The sequence below is a fragment of the Bufo gargarizans genome, chromosome 1 (genome assembly GCF_014858855.1).
Source record: "Bufo gargarizans isolate SCDJY-AF-19 chromosome 1, ASM1485885v1, whole genome shotgun sequence".
Taxonomy (NCBI): domain Eukaryota; kingdom Metazoa; phylum Chordata; class Amphibia; order Anura; family Bufonidae; genus Bufo; species Bufo gargarizans.
The window spans coordinates 155,169,596-155,192,773 of NC_058080.1; the positions used below are offsets into that span (position 1 = coordinate 155,169,596).

Consider the following 23,178-nt stretch of genomic DNA (forward strand, 5'->3'; position numbering starts at 1 on the left):
TCTACTGGTCTGCGCATGCGTATTTTGAATGCTGGATCCGGTACTAATACATTCCTATGGGAAAAAATGCATTCAGGCAAGTGTTCCAGATTTTTGGCCGGAGATAAAACCGTAGCATGCTGCAGTATTTTCTTTATCCTGAACAGTCAAAAAGACTGAGCTGAAGACCTCCTGATGCATCCTGAACAGATTGCTCTCCATTCAGAATGCATGGGGATCAAACTGATCAGTTATTTTCCGGTATTGAGCCCCTAGGACGGAACTCTATGCCGGAAAAGAAAAACGCTAGTGTGAAAGTACCCTAAGCCGCAGAAGTGTGTAGCTAATTGAGTATCCTTGTGATACACGGTGTTCAGTCAGGGTCTTCTTTCTTTTTTGATTTGTCCACGGCATTCAACTTTGATCCCTAAATCCATTAAGTGTATGGTGTGGCAGATATTGGATGGTACAGATTAGATTAGCGCTCAGGTTTGGGAGTGCTGATTTCTACTGAAAAATCTGTTTGATTGAGGCTCCATATGTATTCTTTAGTCTGGCACTAACCATTGGTATATAATGAACTGTATAATATATCCCCTCTTTCCCGTTTTATTAAAAAACAATATAATTAATAAAGATTTTTTGTTTTTATTTTAGCGTCCCAACTTTGCTGTAATAATCTAAATTTATAGGTGACGTAAATCTGGTCTGGCAATAGTAGCCTTCTGTGAGCTAAGAATATATAGCTCCAGCACAAAAATAAGCACAGTCACATATACAGTGTATACAGGATGAAAGGTGATTCGGTTTAAGACTGACCCATGCAAGAGCAGGTTCTGGCACTAGGTTGGTTGCTGCTACTTTAAATTCAAAACTTTGTAGAAAAGTATGTAACGCTGAACATTTTATCCATTCTTCATTAGGGATATAGTTATTGCCTAAATAATATAGAATATCCCCATAATTGCAATATGTCATGAGTAGGGTTATTGGCTAAGCTCGGGTCCACTACCCCATCATTTAGTTAACTAACCTTCCCCTTTTCCTCTCCCAATAACCACACACAGCCACTGCTTGGATTAAATCGGCCACAGCAGCCGTCTTTTATTAAATAATATAAATAACATGAATAAACATAACACTTGATATAACAATGACATATATATATAAATATATACATGTCTAACTGACGAGGGAGGTCCTAGAAGCCGCCTAACTGCACCTTAAACGACCACAAACCACCACGGCAATTCCATCTTGCCCCCAGCCGCGTACCACAAGCTCGGGGACACCAACTGACGGACGCCATACCAAGCCAACCAGGTGCCCCAACTCTGAGAGTCCAGCCCCACCATTGAGGCCCTCTCATTCACCGTTACCATCCAGTAGCCCCAGCTTCTATGACCTCCCCCCGCCACGACTGCTGCGACAAACGCAACACTTAAAGACACACTCCGTCCACCACCCCTTGTCAAATTATTATATATTATTATTTTTTTTTTTTTATTATATCTTTATTTATTTAGAAAATACACCTATTTTATTTTATTACTTTGTCCTATATGCAACCCTCTATAATATACCGTTGCCGCCCTGAAACATCCCAGTACACACTACGGGAGGGAGGGAGGGAGATGCTGCCTCTCTGCTCCTAAAATGGCCGGCGCTGACCTGCCTCACCACTACTACAGCCTGCCGCTTCCCGCCCCTTCCTAGCTCCTCCCCCCTTTCCCTGCACTCATCCACTTAACCCTTACCTTCCCTGACCCTTGCTCACAAAACCCCTCATGCCGGCCTCCCCTGAAGCGTGCCGCTTCGTACGGCCTCACTTGAGTAGGGTTATTGGCTAAGCTCGGGTCCACTACCCCATCATTTAGTTAACTAACCTTCCCCTTTTCCTCTCCCAATAACCACACACAGCCACTGCTTGGATTAAATCGGCCACAGCAGCCGTCTTTTATTAAATAATATAAATAACATGAATAAACATAACACTTGATATAACAATGACATATATATATAAATATATACATGTCTAACTGACGAGGGAGGTCCTAGAAGCCGCCTAACTGCACCTTAAACGACCACAAACCACCACGGCAATTCCATCTTGCCCCCAGCCGCGTACCACAAGCTCGGGGACACCAACTGACGGACGCCATACCAAGCCAACCAGGTGCCCCAACTCTGAGAGTCCAGCCCCACCATTGAGGCCCTCTCATTCACCGTTACCATCCAGTAGCCCCAGCTTCTATGACCTCCCCCCGCCAACAACGCGCAGCTTGACAGCCCTTAAGCTCGCGCGTTCCGCCACACCCGGATGGCTGTTTCGATACCTCCCTGTAAGTCCAGTGACCACAAATCAATGCCCACCGCATTGAGGTGGACTCCATCCTGTCTCCAAAAACCTCCTGTTCCTGCTTCCAACTCGGGGTGCCTCACCACCACCGCCCCATGTTTGGCACAGAACCGCCCAATCACCCTGTTCAGCTTAATCCTAGCCTTATTCAGCCTTTCAACCGATCTCGCCTCCCTCCAGACCTTCCTGGGGACAATGTCCGACCACACAGTGACAACTGACGGGAAGAGGGACCACAAACGCAAAAAATCAAAACGAATATCCCTGATCAACTCTCTGCAAGGTCGGACCCCTAGGTCATTTCCCCCAACATGCAACACCAAGATATCCGGGACTCTATCTAACCTGGCTTGCCGATGAACCTCCTGCAAAACACTACCCCACGCCATACCTCTGCGTCCGATCCATCTCACTATGGCTGTCCCCCGATCAAACCCCAGCTGCCGCCCATTCTGCCGAACATCCGCTCGTAATGCCCCCCAGAACACGAACGAATGGCCCAGGATCCAAACTAATAACGGGGCACCACCTGAAAAAAGAACGAGACAAACTTGGTTAGACACAGCCTTAAACTGCCCCTAAACGCACATACAGCCGAAAACGCTCCGACTCCCACCTCCCAATACGCTTAATCACTTCATCTCGCACCCCCAAGCGAGCAGCCTCCGTGGCAGCACCTATCCTGAAGGAATGACCCGTAAACTTGCCAGAGTCCATTCCTAGATTACGCAAACATTTCTTGAATACCGCTATAAATTGAAATCGCGATAAAAAGGAGCCATCCTCGTGTCTGAGAACCGGGCCCGCCGCGACCCCTGCTCTTGCTTGAAAATCCCGCAAACACCGTACTGGACACAATAGACATCCCGGCACCTCAAACAATGAGACTAAATGACCCCTCCCCTCCTGATCCGTCTTTGAAAATCTCAGATAAATCACCACCCTGTCGTCATATAACGTCACGTCCTCGCTCCTCAGACCCCCTTCCCGCCGCACACTTGCACACACTAACTCCCCTAAACGAAAGGCTCCGAAAAAAGCCAGAGCGAAGGCTAGTCTAAATAAGCTCACCTCCCAAGCCGAGCGACACACTCCAGCTACCTGCTCCCCTAACTGTAACAATAACGAAAAGGACACCGGTAGGCGGGAATCTTTGACACGCTGAAACCTTCTATAACCCTTCAAAATTTGACGGACCAAAAAGGACTTAGTAATGTCCGGGGAATTCCGCAACTTGAATCCGAAAGCCAAGCCCGCCATGCAACCATTGATCTTGGCAACCGACCAACCTAGATCCTTCACGTGGCCAATGAACAGTAACAACGGAATTTCCCCGTCCAGTACCTCGACCCCCAGGTCATTACACCACTGCTGCCACCTACTCCAAGCCCTATCGTACATCCTCCACGTGCCTTCACTCAATGATGCCTGCAACAGACAAGCTACGGTACCTCCAGGATCTCCCACAACGACTCTGGACACACCAATCCGACCTGACTCGCCTCCGGGGCCAGCTGGCGAAACCGCTCCCACTGAAAACGAGAAAGTGCGTCAGCTATACAGTTAGAGGAACCAGGCACATGCACTGCAAACACCCAAGCATTAAGGGACAAGCACCGGAGAACCAACCGCTGCAACAGGCAAATAACTGGGGGGGGAAGAGGCCGTTACACTGTTGATGGCTTGCACAACTCCCAAGTTGTCACAATGGAAACGAACCTTCTTGTCCCGAAACTTCTCCCCCCAGAGTGTGACTGCCAACACAATGGGGAAGAGTTCCAACAATGCCACGTTTCTTACCCACCCGTTTCGGACCCAGGACTCAGGCCACCGACCCGCACACCACTGCCCTTCACAGTACGCCCCAAAACCCGCTCCACCCGCAGCATCCGTAAACAATTCGAAATCAAACGCATCAACCACCCCCCCCATAACTAATGCTCTGCCATTAAACTGTTTTAAAAAGGAATCCCAAACTTTCAAATCCCCTTTCAACTCACTGCCTAGTCTAATAAAATGGTGAGGAGACACCACCCCTCCTGTCGCCGAAGCCAACCTCCTACTAAAAATGCGGCCCATTGGTAGGATTCTGCATGCAAAGTTCAATTTGCCCAACAAAGACTGCAGGTCCCGCAGACGAATCTTCTTTGCTCCCAATGCCGCCGCCACCCCTGTTCTTAACTCTGACACTTTGTCTACTGGTAGCCTACACTCCATCCGCTGTGTATCGATGACGATACCCAAAAAACTTAGCTCAGTAGCCGGCCCCACCGTTTTGCCTACCGCTAACGGGACTCCGAAACCCTCAAAAACAGACTGTAATGTGGATAACAACAACGAACAAACCCTAGATCCCCCCGGCCCCAAACACAGGAAATCATCCAAATAATGAATGACAGAGTGACAACCTGATTCCTGAACCACCACCCACTCCAGAAAAGAACTGAAACGCTCAAAATATGCACACGATATTGAACATCCCATTGGCAAACACCTGTCCACAAAATAAGCGCCATTCCAAAAACAACCCAGTAAATACAAACTATCCGGGTGAACTGGCAACAACCGAAATGCCGCTTCAATGTCACATTTTGCCAACAGGGTACCCGGACCCAGCTTCCTTACCCATTCCACAGCCGCATCAAAGGAAGCATAAACCACAGAACAAAGTTCCGGGTCAATGCCCTCATTGACCGACGCACCCTTAGGGAATGATAAATGGTGGATGAGCCTAAATTTATTAGGCTCCTTCTTAGGGATCAAACCCAAAGGGGAAACTCGCAAGTTACTGATGGGTGATGTAACAAACGGCCCATCCATCCTCCCTAGGGAAACCTCTTTAGCTAACTTTCCTGTCACTATGTCCGGGAACTGCAATGCCGAGCGCAAATTCTTCCGCTTCTCTAAGACTGGTAACGGGTGCGAAGGTATATGAAAACCGAACTTAAACCCCGAATACAAAAATCCAGCTAACTCCTGGTTCGGATATCTATTTAGATGCCCCACCATCCTTTCCACTCGCACTGGGGTCTGCCCCTTTTGCAAAACTATCCCCTCCCCTTTGCCTACCCCCTCTAAAACATCTGCTAGCCCCATGGCCCCCGCCACACACGGAACATTCGTGCCTAAATTTGCATTTTTGGCCGAATTTGCAACTTCCCTCATTGAAAAGGAAGCAGTATCCTCTTCCAACTGGGGGCGGCCCTGTACCTTGCTGTACCCCAACCCCTGACTCACTCCGAAAGGACTGACCACTCCTACCTGGCGCTGTCACCCTCATCCATAAAGCAATGTCCTTATGGTCCCATCTCATATTAGGCCGGACCGCTTTCCTCTGACGAAACTGCTCGTCATACCGTAACCACCCGGAACCCCCATACACTCTATAGGCCTCCCCAATAGCATCCAGATAGCAAAATAAAGGGGAACAGCACTCCGGACTCTTCTCCCCAATCACACTTGCTAAAATAGCAAAGGCCTGCAGCCAATTACTAAAAGACCTAGGGATAAGGCGATAGCGCCGCTTATCATCATCCTCCTTTCTTACTCCGTCCTTTTTTACCACATCAAGGTTGAACCGCTCCAACGGAAGCAGCGAAAAAATTTCTATATACTCCCCCTTCCAAATTTTCTCACGCACCTCCGTTTTCAAATGCGCTCCCGGGGACCCTCAAAGCAGACATACACCTCCCCTTTCGCGGCGTCATCTAATCTGGGCCTATCCTCCTCACCTCCCGCCTGCGTCTGCACTGACACTGATTCGGCTACACCTGTGCTATTGGCCACTGTTACATTACTATTGTTAGGGGTCGCCGGTACATTGCTATTTTCTGCCCCCAACCCCCACGCTGCTAAGGGGGTAGCCCCCACTGCCCCCCTATCCTGACTAACTCCAGCTAAACCACACAGCAAGCGCCCCAAACCACCAATAATAGCACTATTGCTCCCACCCGCCCCAGGCGCCACATTAAATAGAGATAACAGTGTTCCCAGTGATGTCTCACCTAGCTGCCCGGGTGCTGTGAACCCGGCAGCCGCAGGTCCTGATTCCTGACGTACGACTCCTGGATCCGCGACGTTCCTCTGGTGGGTACTTGCGCTGTTCGCCGGCAGCACCCCAGCCGGATCACTGCTGGGTGCGTTAGGAATGGCTCTGGGACGCCCTCTGTCTTCAACGGTGTCAGGACCAGTAGCAAACTGTCCGCCCTCAGGAAATGGCCTGCGCCTGTCTTCATGCCCAAGAGGCCTGCTCTGGGGCGGGGAGCCGTCCAGAACAGCCTCGTCCTCCTCCTCTGAAAGAAGCGCATCGTGGCGAGGCCTGCGCCCGTCCCCGGCACCTACAGGCGCAGCCTCGTGTGCCACTGAAAGGGGCCCATCCTGTAAGAGCCTGCGCCGGGCCGCCCTGGCCGACCGCGCAGCCCCGCTGCTGCCTCTGCTGCCACTACCTCTCCCACGCTGAGCAGGCCTCCCACTCCTGGGGACAGGAGGGGATCCTGCAGAACCAGGTCCTGACTCCCTTGTAGCTGAAGTGGTGGGCTGAGGGGGAGGCCCCGCAGCCTCTGGAGGGTCCCGCCGGACATATGGATTCCTCCCACGCCGGGAGGCCGCAGTAGCCTTAGAATGCTCCCGGCGTGGAGGGTCCCTTGTGGGGCTCCTGACACGGCGCCGGACCCGGGGGGGTAAATCAGGGCTCAGGCGCGCCGGCGGCCGTGCCCGCCGCGACCGTGTAGCTGCTGGAGTAGGGCCAGACGTACCCACCTCCGCCCCCCTTAGCAATGCAGTCACCTGCTCCTCCAGCCAGTCGCTGCCCCTGGTGTCCGCTGCTTCCCTCAAGCGCCGCAGCATCACCTCCACCGCTTCTGCCATTGCTGTCTCTGATGCTGCCGTTCAGAAGATGCTAGATGCTGCCTCTCTGCTCCTAAAATGGCCGGCGCTGACCTGCCTCACCACTACTACAGCCTGCCGCTTCCCGCCCCTTCCTAGCTCCTCCCCCCTTTCCCTGCACTCATCCACTTAACCCTTACCTTCCCTGACCCTTGCTCACAAAACCCCTCATGCCGGCCTCCCCTGAAGCGTGCCGCTTCGTACGGCCTCACTTGACTGTTATTCTTACCTTACATAATATTTAGAGTAAGGATGAGTTCACATGAGCGTTCATACTTTCCGTTCTCCTGCTCCATTATAGGAGCAGAAGAACGGAAAGGACGGATTCAGAACATAACTGAGCCGAACTGAGCCTACGGACCCCGTAGAATATAATGGGGTCCGTTAGGTTTCCGCTCAGAGAAAGATTTTTGAAGTGCAGACAAAAGTCCTGCGCGCACAACTTTTGTCTCCGCTTCAAAAATCTTCTTCTGAGTGGACGATTATAGTCTATGGGCTCCTTAGGTTCCGTTCGGCTCAGTTATGTGCTGAATCCGTCCTTTTCGTTCTCCTGCTCCTATAACGGAGGCTATAAATGCAGATGTGAACTCAGCCTAAGAGGACATAATATAAATACGTTACTTTAAAGTTGTTGTCTCATTACAGCAATTCAGCAAATGGCATTTATCATGTAGATAAAGTAAATACAAGGCACTTACTAATGTATTGTAATTGTCCATATTGTGTCCTTTGCTGGCCTGATTAATTGTTTCATCAGACTATACACTGCTCGTATACATAGTTACAGCCACCCTCCTATGCATCATTGGTGGCCATGCTTGCACACTAGAGGAAAAGACACCAACCTCTCTGGTGGCTAGGACCATGGGAGTGCACATAGGTGGTGCATTTACTCTGTTTTCATTACTGTTGAAATATTGGGTGTTTGACTGTAACACCTCTGTATAGATAAGGCTTCTTTCACACTTGTGTTAGGCTTGTCTGGCAGGCTGTACCGGCAGGGGAACAGCCTGCTGGATCCGTACTAACGCTTCCACACATGTGCTGCCAAAACTCCAGCCCCATTCACGCTGTGTTTTTTGTCCGGCCGCCTCTCGGCATGTTTGCCGTGCTGCAGCCGCATCTCCTGCCCGTCCTCATTATTGTCAATGGGGCCAGGCTGGATTTCCGGCAGCACATGTGTGCAAGCGTTAGTACAGATCCAGACAAGCCTAATGCTAGTGTAAAAGAAGCAGAAAACAGTATCCATCATTCACAATAGGTGATATTACAGCTTAAGACCTCTACACAGGTCACAGAACATGCCTAGAAAGTCTCCCATAGAAGTCAATGGGGACCCCTCTTGTACAGTGTGTCTATGGCTTACGTAGATGCTATCAAAGGACAAGAAGCCTTAACATATTTTGGCCTAGTGACCAGTGCAAAAACCGCATAATTTTAGGATTTTTTTTTTAAATATGGAGATATAAAAAAAAAATAACCAAACGTTTGAAAAAAATATATATCTTTTTAAAAGAGTTTTCTAAGACTTTAATAGTGATGACCTATCCTTAGGATAGGTTATCAGTATCAGGGTGGCCGTCTCAGTTTTCATTTTGTACGACTGTTTTAGGGTACTTTCATCCGGAAATCCGTATCATAACGGAAAGCTTTTCTATCCGGATCCGGTGAAATACCCGATATGTCTCATCTGAATCCGGAACAGAACTTTTTTTCAAAGATCAAAAGAGAAACCCGCTCCTCCTATATACCGGCGCATGAGCAGACCAGAAAACCGGATCCGGCAATTTCCGGAACACTTGGTACCGGATCCGGCATTAATAGGAAATTAATGCCGGATCCGCCAAGTGCGGTATCGTTCCGGGATTTTGGCAAATACCGTACAAGGGACGAAACAGAAGACATCCTGATGCATATTAAACGGATCGTTTTCCATTCATAATGCATTAGGACAAGACTGATGCGTTTTTTTCCGGTATTGAGATTAGTGCTGGGCGAGCATGCTCAACCAAACACTAGTTCGGCTCGAGCATCGCTATGCTCGGCCGAATATCGCGTGGGCTCAAGTCAGTTTATTTAAATCTAATTTAGCCTCTATTTCTGAAAAGTTTCTGGCGGGATTCAAACTCACAACCTTCTAAATTACAGCCAAGAATGTTAACCACTACAATATAGAGCTGCATTGCCAGTTGCTTAAAAATAAAAGAAAAACATATTTATATAAATATCTATGCTAATAAAATACTGCCACCAATGATGGGGGGGAGGAGGGGGACCCTGTGGCCACTGCCACCAATGATTAATACTGGGGAGGGGGGGTGGGTTTTAGTTACCAGTGGGGGCTGCTGATGGGTCCCTGCATGCCCACTATAACAAATGGCACACAGACGATTTTATGTGATGGGGCCGGAGTGTAATCCTACATAATAAAATCCCTGTGTGAGTGCCCTGTGTCCGTGTGTGTGTGTGCGCGCCGTTTGTTATACTGGGCATGCGTGGCGCGGGGACATATCAGCACACAGCACTCCATACGCCGCCCGCACCTGCGCCCAGCTCCGCCGTGGCTCCTCCTCCCCCTCCAGCTTCATCTACAGACGCCTTACACTCCAGGATCCCCAACATTATACACATAGTACACTCCAACCTCCATCATTACACACATATTACACTACAACCCCCATCATTACACACATATTACACTCCAATCCCCATCATTACACTCCAATGAAGGTTGTAGTGTAATGATGGGGGTTGGAGTGTAATACATGTGTAATGCTCTCTGCCTGTGATAGCTTCTCTCACATGCTACTGTGCGGCCATTTCCTGACTTTGGCGGACGGGGTTAGGGTGAGATAGGAGCGAGTAAGATGCAGCCGCTGCGGAGACTAACGTGTCTAATAGGAGGTCCCCATCCTTAGCGCTCCCAGCTTTGTCCTCCAAGGCTCTTTGGGAGTTCTATGAACTCCAGTATGCAATGCTGCAACAGGTATGGGCCACTCTCTGCCCGGTGTGCAGGTGTGTGCAGTGCATAAGGGTGCCGGTGAAGAATACGTTGTGGCAGGCAGCGGTTGCCGGGCCCAGATCCCGGGGTGTCAGTCAGCTGCAGAGGAAGCCGGAGGGGGAGGAGGAGGCACGGTGGAGCTGGGCACAGCAGCTGGGCGATGCGTAGGGGTGGGCGGTGCGTGCGGAGCGCCGTGTGTTGATTGGCCGCTGCGCATGCGCACTTAACTAATCGTCACACTAATCGCACATGCACACAGGGACTTGATTATAGAGGATATATATCTATACTAATAAAAGCCCTGTATACGTGCTCAGGGATGGTGTCCGTGTGTGGATGCCGATTATAGAAGTGTGCATGCGCCGCGAATGGACACACACACACAGGCTGCCCCCCGATAACAGTGTCATCCACAGATGCCCCCCCATAACAGTGGCATCCACAGGTACCTCCCCATAACAGTGTCATCCACAGGTACCACCCTATAACAATGTCATCCACAGGTACCCCCCCATAAGTGTCATCCACAGGTACCCCCCCATAAGTGTCATCCACAGGTACCCCCCCATAAGTGTCATTCACAGGTACCCCTCATAAGTGTCATTCACAGGTACCCCTCATAAGTGTCATCCACAGGTACACCCCCATAAGTGTCATCCACAGGTACCCCCCATAAGTGTCATCCACAGGTACACCTTATAACAGTGTCATCCACAGGTACCCCCCATAACAGTGTCATCCACATGTACCCCCCCCATAACAGTGTCATCCACAGGTTCCCCCATAACAGTGTCATCCACAGGTACCCCCCATAAAAGTGTCATCCACAGGTACCCCCCATAACAGTGTCATCCACAGATACCCCCCATAACAGTGTCATCCATAGGTACCCCCCATGACAGTGTCATCCACAGGTACCCCCCATAACAGTGTCATCCACAGGTACCCCCCATAACAGTGTCTTCCACAGGTACCCCCCATAACAGTGTCCTCCACAGGTACCCCCCATAACAGTGTCATCCACAGGTACCCCCATAACAGTGTCATCCACAGGTACCCCCTCATAACAGTGTCATCAACAGGTACCCCATAACAGTATCATCCACAGGTACCCCCAATAACAGTGTCATACACAGGTACCCCCATAACAGTGTCATCCACAGGTACCCCCCCATAACAGTGTCATCCACAGGTACCCCCCCATAACAGTATAATCCAAAGGTACCCCCATAAAAGTGTCATCCACAGGTCCCCCCCATAACAGTGTCATCTACAGGTACCCCCCATAACAGTGTCATTCACAGGTACCCCCGATAACAGTGTCATCCACAGGTACCCCCATAACAGTGTCATTCACAGGTCCCCCCCCCCATAAAAGTGTCATCCACAGGTACCCCCCCATAACAGTTAATGAAATATTGAGGCACTCAGTCTGGGAGTTATGCAAATTAAGTGAATTTTATTCTTTCATTCTTTCTATGCCATCCATAGGCCCGTTATATGTTAAAGAATTCTTTTCTGACCAGACGTTTCGGTCACGGTGGACCTTCATCAGTGGTCATGTTATCTGGAACATTATCAAATACATATATATATATATATAAGGTACTTTTACATGGATGGCAGAGTATGAAATTACATAGATATAAACATAATAAAAATGAAACAATAAATAATGTACAAGTAATATTTGATAGGGTTATAGCAGCAGAGTAGATAGGAGCCCAGAGGTTATATATACATATAAAAATACATATATAAATTCATATTTACGAACATGATTATATGGGTATACGCAAGGAAAACATGATTCTATTGGGGTTCCATGAAAACATAGTTTAGAATGTGGTTGCGTCGTCTATGTCCACTGCACTTGATGTCAACGTAGAATATGACAAAAAATACACTTGATGTCAACACTTGATATCAACGTAGAATATGGCAAAATACATAGATAAATTCATATTTATGAACATGATTGTATGGGTATACGCAAGGAAAACATGATTCTATTGGGATTCCATGAAAACATAGTTTAGAATGTGGTTGCGTCGTCTATGTCCACTACACTTGATGTCAACGTAGAATATGGCAATGTTTGCGGGGGTTTGCTAGTTAAAATTGTGTACATCGGACTCCATGGGTACTTGTGTAGTTGGCATAGACGATTAACCACACGCTAACAACATTAAAGCTAATAGGAGGGGAACAGAAAGGCGGAAAGATACTGAGTAAATCGGTTGTCATATGGATATATAGGAATACACTGTTGTAGTATGTTGTAAACAAATACTCAAGCCTCATGTGGTATATTCTGCATATAGAAGTTGGCAGGCATGGAAATATCCCATGATACTATTGTGGCCGCATAGTTGATCAACATAATCAGAAGAGATGACATCATTATGGCAACCTGTGAGAAAAGGAGTAGAGGTAGTTAGTTACCTGTGTGTGGAATATGGGTTTGCCTGGGCGCTGGATGCAGAGGTGTATAAGGTCTGGGACGCTGTTTAAATATCATGCTGGCCGGTGAGCAGGGTCACATGACAGGAAGTTGCGCGCTGTGTGGAACGCACGTATGCGTTCCATAGAGCGGAAGTGCTGGCTGATGTAGTGGGGCATGGTGATTCCGGTCACCTGGCCGGAAGTGGTGCGCGCTGTGTGGAACGCACGTATGCGTTCCATAGAGCGGAAGTGCTGGCTGATGTAGTGGGGCATGGTAATTCCGGTCACATGGCCGGAAGTGGTGTGGTCTGGAAGTGTTCATGCGTTCCATGTGATGTCATATGGGTGGAGTCAGTGTAGTTTATGCGTTCCACTGTGGATAAAGTAGAATCTATGTGCATATACATATATGTTCTAGTTGATTGTATGTTATTAGGCTGTGTTGTAACATCCAGTTTGGGAGATAAAATCTTAGTAAGATAATTGGATATAGTGAAAGGGAAATATGGGGAAATATGGGAAATATGGTAAGATCTAGAGGAGGAAATGGCGTAAGTCCGGGATTGGATGTAAATTATGGGTATTGGGTGAAAGTATAGACTATAAACATAGACTGAAGAGGTTTAAGTTTGGGGGTGGGGGGTGGTAAGTAGCTCACTTGGTTTTAATTATATTGTTAACTCCCTCGGCTCCTATAGAGGACAATATCATAGTACATTGTGAGACATAATGTTATTTAGGTAGGAAAGAGTTCTGAGGGAGAGCGGAGGGGGGGGGGTTGGGGAGGAGGGGGGGGAAGGGAAAAGGGGGGAAGGAGGAGAGGGAGAGGAGGGGGGGGGAAGGAAGGTGGGGGGGGCTAAGGAAAAAAGGGGGGAGGGAGAAGGATGGGTCATTGGGAACAGGGGCCAATACATCACCCTCACCCGTTGTAGACAATTCAATGCGTCTGTAAAGAAAATGAGAGACATATATGTTAATATACATTAATACTGTTACAGGTTTATAAAGAAGTCGCATTCACGATTCAGGCCATGTGGTGTTAGTGTCCCCAGTTTATGAATCCAGTAAGCCTCTCTCTGTCTCAGGAGGAGTATACGGTTTCCTCCTCTCCTTGGTTGATCGATTTGTTCCAAGATCTGGAAGCGCAGTTGAGAAATCTGGTGTTTCATTTCCAAAAAATGTTGAGGTATGGGAAGGAAGGTATGGCCTAGTCTGATTGTGGACTTGTGTTTGCTTATCCGGTCCCTGATGTGTTGTGTCGTCTCGCCGACAAATCCAAGGCCGCAGGGACATTTTATTAAGTAAACCACGAAGCTCGATTCGCAAGTGTAGAAACCTTTAATTGCCAAAGCTTTTCCGGTGCGTGGGTGTGTGGCGTATTCACCTTTGATGACGCTGGAGCAGTGGGCACAGTGTAAGCACGGATATGTCCCTTGTCTTTTACTGCGTAAAAAAGTTTGTTTCGGGGGTCTTGAGAAACTGCCTACATCTGCTTTAATCAGTTTGTCCCTAATATTGGCTGGTCTTTTGTAACAAGTCAATGGATATTGTTGGAATTCTTTAATGTCTGGGTAGGCTTTGGAAAGTAATGACCAGTTCCTTTTGAGGGCCTGCTGTATTTTGGGCATAAGGGGATGATAGGTGGTTATACAAGCTATCCTATTGGAATTATCCTGTTTGGTTTGGGGTAACATTGATGGGTTTTTAAGATCATGGAGAGATTTATCTAGGATGGCTTTTGGGTAACCTCTTTGTATAAACCTGTCGGTCATGTTGTTGAACCTGATGTTTTTGGTAGTAGTATCTGTGACTATCCGATTGACCCGAGTATATTGTGACCGTGGTAATGATTTTTTTGTGGCTCTTGGATGACAGCTATTGTAGAGGAGGAGACTATTGCGGTCTGTGGGTTTATGGTAGAGGTCTATATTGAGAGACCCCGGTTGGTCAATTTTAACAAGGGTGTCGAGGAAACTGATTTCCTTTTTGCTGGTATGTGAGGTGAATCCTAGCTCGCTATGGATGTGATTGAGATCTTTGATGAAACTGTCTATGGTGGAGGTTGGGCCCTTCCAAATGCAGAAAATGTCGTCTATGAAGCGAAGCCATATGTGGGCATGTTGTTGAAACAGGGGATGCGTATAGACGTGGTCTTCCTCGAAATTAATCATAAATGCGTTTGCATATGGAGGGGCCACATTAGACCCCATGGCGGTACCCCTCTTCTGGCCATAATAGGTATCCCCAAAGAGAAAGAAATTTTTTGTCAGTAAAATTTCAAGTCGTTTTAAACAGCATTCCTGTTGTATGTTGCTGAGGGTGGAATGTTTGGTGAGGAGATTAGCTGTGGCCTGTATGCCTTTCTCATGTGTAATGGATGTGTAAAGGCTATTAACATCCAATGTCAGCAGGTTACAATCAATTGGGACATCCATATTGTGTAATTTTTGTAGAAAATCGGAGGTGTCTAGTATAAATGATTTAGACGTTTTAATCAGGGGGGTCAGGATTTTTTCTAAGTAGATTGCTAGGGGAGAAAAGATGGATTCGGTAGAGGCAACAATAGGACGCCCTGGTGGTTTAGTTAGGTCTTTATGTATTTTCGGTAGAGTATAGAATACCGGGGTGATGGGGTCCTGCTTCGTTAAGAAACTAGCAGTTTTGGGGTCTAGAATGTCTGCTGTCGAATATGAATTAATGGTATGTGAGATTTGTTCCTGTATTCGTGGTGTGGGATCTCTTGGTAATATTTCATATGTCTCAGTATCAGACAGTTGTCTGTGGATTTCTGTAAGATAATCCTGTGACGAAACCAACCTCGCCACGGTGTTTTGGAGGGGGCTGGTTGCCAGCCTCCTGCCTCAGGATTATGGCCCATACTAACTTTAAAGAAGACAGGCCGGCCGCACAGCTTAAATCTGTCTTTGGAATCGTATTTTATTATGTGAGGGTACCCAGATGGCTAGTTTAATTGTATTCGTGTGGTCTGAGTGTCATTCGCCTAATGATATGCACTCAGACTTGAGCTATCTGGGAATATGTTAAATGTCTGTGGTTGCTGGGAGGGTGTGACATTGTGTGTTTAACTGGTGATTTCTGTCCTGTTGTCCCTGCATGTGTATTGGCGATCTCCCCTTTGTCCTGAGAGATAATTGGATTATCCCTCGGTTGTCTCTGGGGCAGAGAGAAGGAAACCATGATGCATTGTGGGGATCTGTTCGGTGTGTCGCAGTCTCCATTCTGGTCCCCTGGGGGCGTGTCCACCAGATGGAGACCTGTATAAATACGGGCGGGTAGCCCTCAATAAAGTGTTCCTGTTTTATCCTTCATCATGCTGAGACTGGTGTTTGGATAACTGATCAAACTGGGGGATTGCTATACACTGAAGATTTGCTATACTCCCCTGGCATAACTACTAGCTCTTGTAAGAGCTGTTCCTGCTCTCTGGCTGTAGGAGAGGTTCACCCACTGGAGCCTGGAGCCTTGTCGTAGGTCCAGCGTGGGTGGAGGACAGTGAGACCCCAACCAAGCTGCGGCGGTTCGTGGGGTCTGCAGGGCGTACGGTGTCAAGTGGAGTGCTTGGAGTCCTCGGAAAGCACTAGGAGCATCTATCGACGGAGGTACCCGGTCGGGGTGCTAGGCGTTCCGTTACATTGGTGGCAAGCAGTGGGATGGCGTCCTAGTGTGAGGAGAAGCAGCTCGGAGACACCGTTCGTGGAGTATATTGAGGGCAACGCTAGTATCTGTACAGCGCCCCTGGCTACAGCAGGATGGAATCGGCTAGTCTTCGAACAGCGTTCCACTACGAGGAGGATGATGACCCGGACTGGAGGGATGCAGACAGAAAGGAAGTCTGGTATGATGCCCTGGAAGATGCCCAGCGGCGGCGAGGTGAGAGTCTCCCCAGTTATGAGCAGCGGCTACAAAAGCGTGTGGCGATGCGGATGGGTCTCTTGGGAGAGCAGCCCCTGGATGACTGGGTAACAGAGCTCCAGAACCTGGTATGTAAGGAGCTTTGGCTAGAGGACGCTTACCAGGCCCTAAGGTGGCATGTCATTCAACATTCCCCCTGGATGGCTGAGCACGACAGACCCGAGGGTGAGGATTATGATGGACCTGGGTTACTATGGGATGCCTTGGAGGAGGACATTGATCTTGGCAGCACGGAGGAGTCTAGGTTTTGGGACATCTACGACTACCGGATGGGCATGCATGATTATGCTGATGAAAGGGAGGTGAGCAAAGACATGATCCACCTGGTAACAAGGGAGTGGGAGCTGGAGCAGACCTACCAACACCTGCTCAGCTCTGTTCATCCCCAACCTACTCGACAAGTAGAGCCAGATCTGCCCTCCTACAACTGGGAAGACTTGCCGGCGATACCCCCTGCTTCCCTACCAACTCCCAAAGTAGGGAACTTCATTGACTGGTTCTGGGAAGACGTCCCGACGGCAGGTAGAGATGGGACCGAAGTCTCTCCACCGGCCCTACAGGGATGCTGGGTAGCCGGCCCAGATCCCCAACTACAGCCAGCATTACCTGGAGTCCAGACAGTTGGTCTGACTTCCCATCAACAGCTTAACTTACAGGGAGAGATGACAACCGGTCTCTCTCCCCAGCGGCAGACAGGATCACAGGGAGAGGAGATTGTCAATCCCCCGTCCCTGCAGCAACCAGCATTACTAGGAGTGGAGATGGTCGCACCCACTACCCAGCACCAGGCAGCGTTACAGAGAGTTGAGACAGTCGGTCTGACTCCCCAGCAGCAGTGTGTTGTAATGAGAGAAGAGACAACCGGTCTCTATCCCCAACCACAGGGGGACAGCACCCCTAACTTCGATGGTGCATATGGGACCGCGGTCTCTGCACCAGGCCTACCAGGATACTGGACGGCCGGTTCAGATCCCCCACCAACCCTGCAGGAATGCCTGGAGGAGGAGGTAAGCGATTCCTCCTCTCCACAGCCGATCTGCAACAAGGTCCTGGGGATAGGATTTCCTGACCCCATCCCAGCGGAAGAGCTGGCATCTGGGCAGAGCGCAGTCGGCCTCTGCCCTCCCCTATCCTCTACTCCAGAGCCGGACTTCCCACAGGCTACCCCAGCGGAAGAGCTGGCCTCTGGGCAGAGCGCAGTCGGCCTCTGCCCTCCCCTATCCTCTTCTCCACAGCCGGACTTCCCACAGGCTACCCCAGCGGAAGAGCTGGCATCTGGGCAGAGCGCAGTCGGCCTCTGCCCTCCCCTATCCTCTTCTTCAGAGCCGGACTCCCCACAAGCGACCCCAGCGGAAGAGCTGGCATCTGGGCAGAGCGCAGTCGGCCTCTGCCCACCAAGTACCTACAGCTCCAAGCTGGAGAACCACAAGGCAGCAAGGAGTCGCAGATGCCCACTCAACAGCTGGGGACATACGGAACAGAGCCAGGCCCCAAAATTCAACAGGTCCAGTATGGGGTTGTGGTTGGACTGCCAGACTAACTCAGGTACTGACCGTGAGGTCAGGTATCTGGTTAGTCTTCCCTGGAAGGGGGAGATGTGTGACGAAACCAACCTCGCCACGGTGTTTTGGAGGGGGCTGGTTGCCAGCCTCCTGCCTCAGGATTATGGCCCATACTAACTTTAAAGAAGACAGGCCGGCCGCACAGCTTAAATCTGTCTTTGGAATCGTATTTTATTATGTGAGGGTACCCAGATGGCTAGTTTAATTGTATTCGTGTGGTCTGAGTGTCATTCGCCTAATGATATGCACTCAGACTTGAGCTATCTGGGAATATGTTAAATGTCTGTGGTTGCTGGGAGGGTGTGACATTGTGTGTTTAACTGGTGATTTCTGTCCTGTTGTCCCCGCATGTGTATTGGCGATCTCCCCTTTGTCCTGAGAGATAATTGGATTATCCCTCGGTTGTCTCTGGGGCAGAGAGGAGGAAACCATGATGCATTGTGGGGATCTGTTCGGTGTGTCGCAGTCTCCATTCTGGTCCCCTGGGGGCGTGTCCACCAGATGGAGACCTGTATAAATACGGGCGGGTAGCCCTCAATAAAGTGTTCCTGTTTTATCCTTCATCATGCTGAGACTGGTGTTTGGATAACTGATCAAACTGGGGGATTGCTATACACTGAAGATTTGCTATACTCCCCTGGCATAACTACTAGCTCTTGTAAGAGCTGTTCCTGCTCTCTGGCTGTAGGAGAGGTTCACCCACTGGAGCCTGGAGCCTTGTCGTAGGTCCAGCGTGGGTGGAGGACGGTGAGACCCCAACCAAGCTGCGGCGGTTCGTGGGGTCTGCAGGGCGTACGGTGTCAAGTGGAGTGCTTGGAGTCCTCGGAAAGCACTAGGAGCATCTATCGACGGAGGTACCCGGTCGGGGTGCTAGGCGTTCCGTTACAAATCCTTTTTATCCATGACAACGAGGGCCCCACCCTTATCTGCCGGTTTAATAATTATGTCCTTATTTTGTTGTAATGAGTTTAATGCTATCTTTTCTTCTTGGGACAAATTGTTAGTGTGTTTGAAGTGGCCCTCCATGTTTGCTGTGAGAATGTCACCCACTAGTTTCTGGGAGATAGAGATATATGTCTCAATGGGATGTTTGTTCTTAGGGGGCATGAAGGAACTTTTGTTCCTGAGTCCCAGGTTTTTGATTGAAAGGGGGCCTGATGTGGTGTCGAGGGTCGATTGTTCTGGTCTTAGTTCTTGAAAATGGGCCTTTAGCCTTAAAGTTCGGTAGAACTTTTGCAACTCTTGTTCTAGTGAGAACGTATTGAATATAGGTGTAGGACAGAATGATAGACCCTTCTGTAGGACTGTGATTTGTGTCGGTGATAGGTTAGAGGATGAAATGTTGATGACTAGGTTGTCCTCCTTACCTGGGAGCGTGTCTGGATGTGTCCTTCTTGATTTCCTCCCGCCCCTCCTGGTCCTCCTCGTCTTGATCTGCCCCTCCTTGGGGCGTTGCCTAAAAAACGTGGTTCGTAGTGCCCGGATCGGTCGCTGTCAGAAGCCGAGGAACCGGAATAGTGTGGGTGTCTGTATCCTCGATAGAACTGTTGCTGCTGGTTGCCTTTCCAACGATAGACCCTGTCTAGTCTATAGTCCTCGGCGTCCCTTATAAATTTCTGGCGTTTTCCTTGCTCTGCGTATTTCTTGTATTCCAGTAGTTGTTTATCGATTCTTTCTCGGGTTTTAACCAATTCTTCTTCCGGTGTAGTCGAGGTAAAACCAAGTGAGCTACTTACCACCCCCCACCCCCAAACTTAAACCTCTTCAGTCTATGTTTACATCTATACTTTTACCCAATACCCATATTTACATCCAATCCCGGACTTATGCCATTTCCTTCTCTAGATCTTACCATATCTCCCATATTTCCCCATATTTCCCTTTCGCTATATCCAATTATCTTACTAAGATTTCATCTCCCAAACTGGATGTTACAACACAGCCTAATAACATATAATCAACTAGAACATATATGTATATACACATAGACTCTACTTTATCCACAGTGGAACGCATAAACTACACTGACTCCACCCATATGACATCACATGGAACGCATGAACACTTCCAGACCACACCACTTCCGGCCATGTGACCGGAATTACCGTGCCCCACTACATCAGCCAGCACCTCCGCTCGGTGGAACGCATACGTGCGTTCCACACAGCACGCACCACTTCCGGCCAGGTGACCGGAATCACTATGCCCCACTACATCAGCCAGCACTTCCGCTCTGTGGAACGCATACGTGCGTTCCACACAGCGCACAACTTCCTGTCATGTGACCCTGCTCACCGGCCAGCATGCTATTTAAACAGCGTCCCAGACCTTATACACCTCTGCATCCAGCGCCCAGGCAAACCCATATTCCACACACAGGTAACTAACCACCTCTACTCCTTCTCTCACAGGTTGCCATAATGAGGTCATCTCTTCTGATTATGTTGATCAACTATGCGGCCACAATAGTATCATGGGATATTTCCATGCCTGCCAACTTCTATATGCAGAATATACCACATGAGGCTTGAGTATTTGTTTACAACATACTACAACAGTGTATTCCTATATATCCATATGACAACCGATTTACTCAGTATCTTTCCGCCTTTCTGTTCCCCTCCTATTAGCTTTAATGTTGTTAGCGTGTGGTTAATCGTCTATGCCAACTACACAAGTACCCATGGAGTCCAATGTACACAATTTTAACTAGCAAACCCCCGCAAACATTGCCATATTCTACGTTGACATCAAGTGTAGTGGACATAGACGACGCAACCACATTCTAAACTATGTTTTCATGGAATCCCAATAGAATCATGTTTTCCTTGCGTATACCCATACAATCATGTTCATAAATATGAATTTATCTATGTATTTTTGCCATATTCTACGTTGATATCAAGTGCAGTGGACATGACGACGCAACCACATTCTAAACTATGTTTTCATGGAACCCCAATAGAATCATGTTTTCCTTGCGTATACCCATATAATCATGTTCGTAAATATGAATTTATATATGTATTTTTTATATGTATATATAACCTCTGGGCTCCTATCTACTCTGCTGCTATAACCCTATCAAATATTACTTGTACATTATTTATTGTTTCATTTTTATTATGTTTATATCTATGTAATTTCATACTCTGCCATCCATGTAAAAGTACCTTATATATATATGTATTTGATAATGTTCCAGATAACATGACCACTGATGAAGGTCCACCGTGACCGAAACGTCTGGTCAGAAAATAATCTGTTATTCTTTAACATATAACGGGCCTATGGATGGCATAGAAAGAATGAAAGAATAAAATTCACTTAATTTGCATAACTCCCAGACTGAGTGCCTCAATATTTCATTACCTGGATACGGCCTAATAAGCCCTTGATCGGCACCGGTATCAAGACTTGAACAGAGTGCGGTTCCTCACCTCTTCACAGACCCCCCCATAACAGTGTCATCCACAGGTACCCCCCATTACAGTGTCATCCATAGGTACCCCCCATAACAGTGTCATCCACAGGTACCCCCATAACAGTGTCATCCACAGGTACCCCCCCATAACAGTGTCTTCCACAGGTACCCCCCCATAACAGTGTCCTCCACAGGTATCCCCCATAAAAGTGTCATTCACAGGTACCCCCCCATAACAGTGTACTCCACAGGTACCCCACCATAACAGTGTCATCCACAGGTACCCCCCCATAACAGTGTCATCCACGGGTACCCCCCATAACAGTGTCATCCACAGGTACCCCCATAACAGTATCATCCACAGGTACCCCAATAACAGTGTCATACACAGGTACCCCCCATAACAGTGTAATCCATGGGTACCCCCTCCATAAGAGTGTCATCCACAGGTACCCCCCCATAACAGTATAATCCAAAGGTACCCCCATAACAGTGCCATCCACAGGTACCCCCATAACAGTGTCATTCACAGGTACCCCCATAACAGTGTAATCCACAGGTATCCCCACATAACAGTGTCATCCACAGGTACCCCCCATAACAGTGTCATCCACAGGTACCCCCCCATAACAGTGTCATCCACAGGTACACCTCCATAACAGTGTCATCCACAGGTACCCCTCCATAACAGTGTCATCCACAGGTACCCCCCATAACAGTGTCATCCACCGGTCCCCCCCATAACAGTGTCATCCACTGGTCCCCCCCATAACAGTGTCATCCACAGGTACCCCCCATAACAGTGTCATCCACAGGTACCCCCCCATAACAGTGTCACACACAGGTACCCCTCCATAACAGTGTCATCCACAGGTACCCCCCATAACAGTGTCATCCACCATCCACAGGTACCCCTCCATAACAGTGTTCTAGCGCCCATTATTGTAACGGGCTTAATGTCTAGTATATATATATATATATATATATATATATGTACAGTACAGACCAAAAGTTTTTTATTTTCATGACTATGAAAATTGTAGATTCACACTGAAGGCATCAAAACTATGAATTAACACATGTGGAATTATATACATAACAAAAAAGTGTGAAACAACTGAAAATATGTCATATTCTAGGTTCCCTAAAAGTAGCCACCTTTTGCTTTGGTTACTGCTATGCACACTCTTGGCATTCTCTTAATGAGCTTCAAGAGGTAGTCACCTGAAATGGTCTTCCAACAGTCTTGAAGGAGTTCCCAGAGATGCTTAGCACTTGTTGGCCCTTTTGCCTTCACTCTGCGGTCCAGCTCACACCCAAACCATCTCGATTGGGTTCAGGTCCAGTGACTGTGGAGGCCAGGTCATCTGGTGCAGCACCCCATCACTCTCCTTCATGGTCAAATAGCCCTTACACAGCCTGGAGGTGTGTTTGGGGTCATTGTCTTGTTGAAAAATAAATGATGGTACAACTAAACGCAAACCGGATGGAATAGCATGCCGCTGCAAGATGCTGTGGTAGCCATGCTGGTTCAGTATGACTTCAATTTTGAATAAGTCCCCAACAGTGTCACCAGCAAAGCACTCCCACA

At 48.5% G+C, this 23,178-nt stretch overlaps 1 protein-coding gene across 3 annotated transcripts; it reads right to left on the minus strand.

Moving 5' to 3' along the window:
- Nucleotides 1-1,873: 1,873 nt before the first annotated feature.
- LOC122942287 (translation initiation factor IF-2-like) lies at nt 1,874-7,238 on the minus strand. 3 transcript variants are annotated; one of them, XM_044299823.1, is made up of 3 exons: nt 6,343-7,227; nt 3,790-3,870; nt 1,874-2,867 (listed from the first exon to the last, which is right to left on the minus strand). In XM_044299823.1, exons 1-3 carry the CDS (start codon nt 7,202-7,204, stop codon nt 2,272-2,274), a joined length of 1,539 nt encoding a protein of 512 aa, XP_044155758.1. In that variant the 5' UTR covers nt 7,205-7,227; the 3' UTR covers nt 1,874-2,271. The 3 variants fall into 3 exon arrangements, with proteins under 3 accessions (XP_044155758.1, XP_044155749.1, XP_044155768.1); XM_044299814.1 differs by having other exon boundaries at nt 1,874-3,870; nt 6,343-7,238; XM_044299833.1 differs by lacking the exon at nt 3,790-3,870 and having other exon boundaries at nt 6,343-7,226.
- Nucleotides 7,239-23,178: the final 15,940 nt, after the last annotated feature.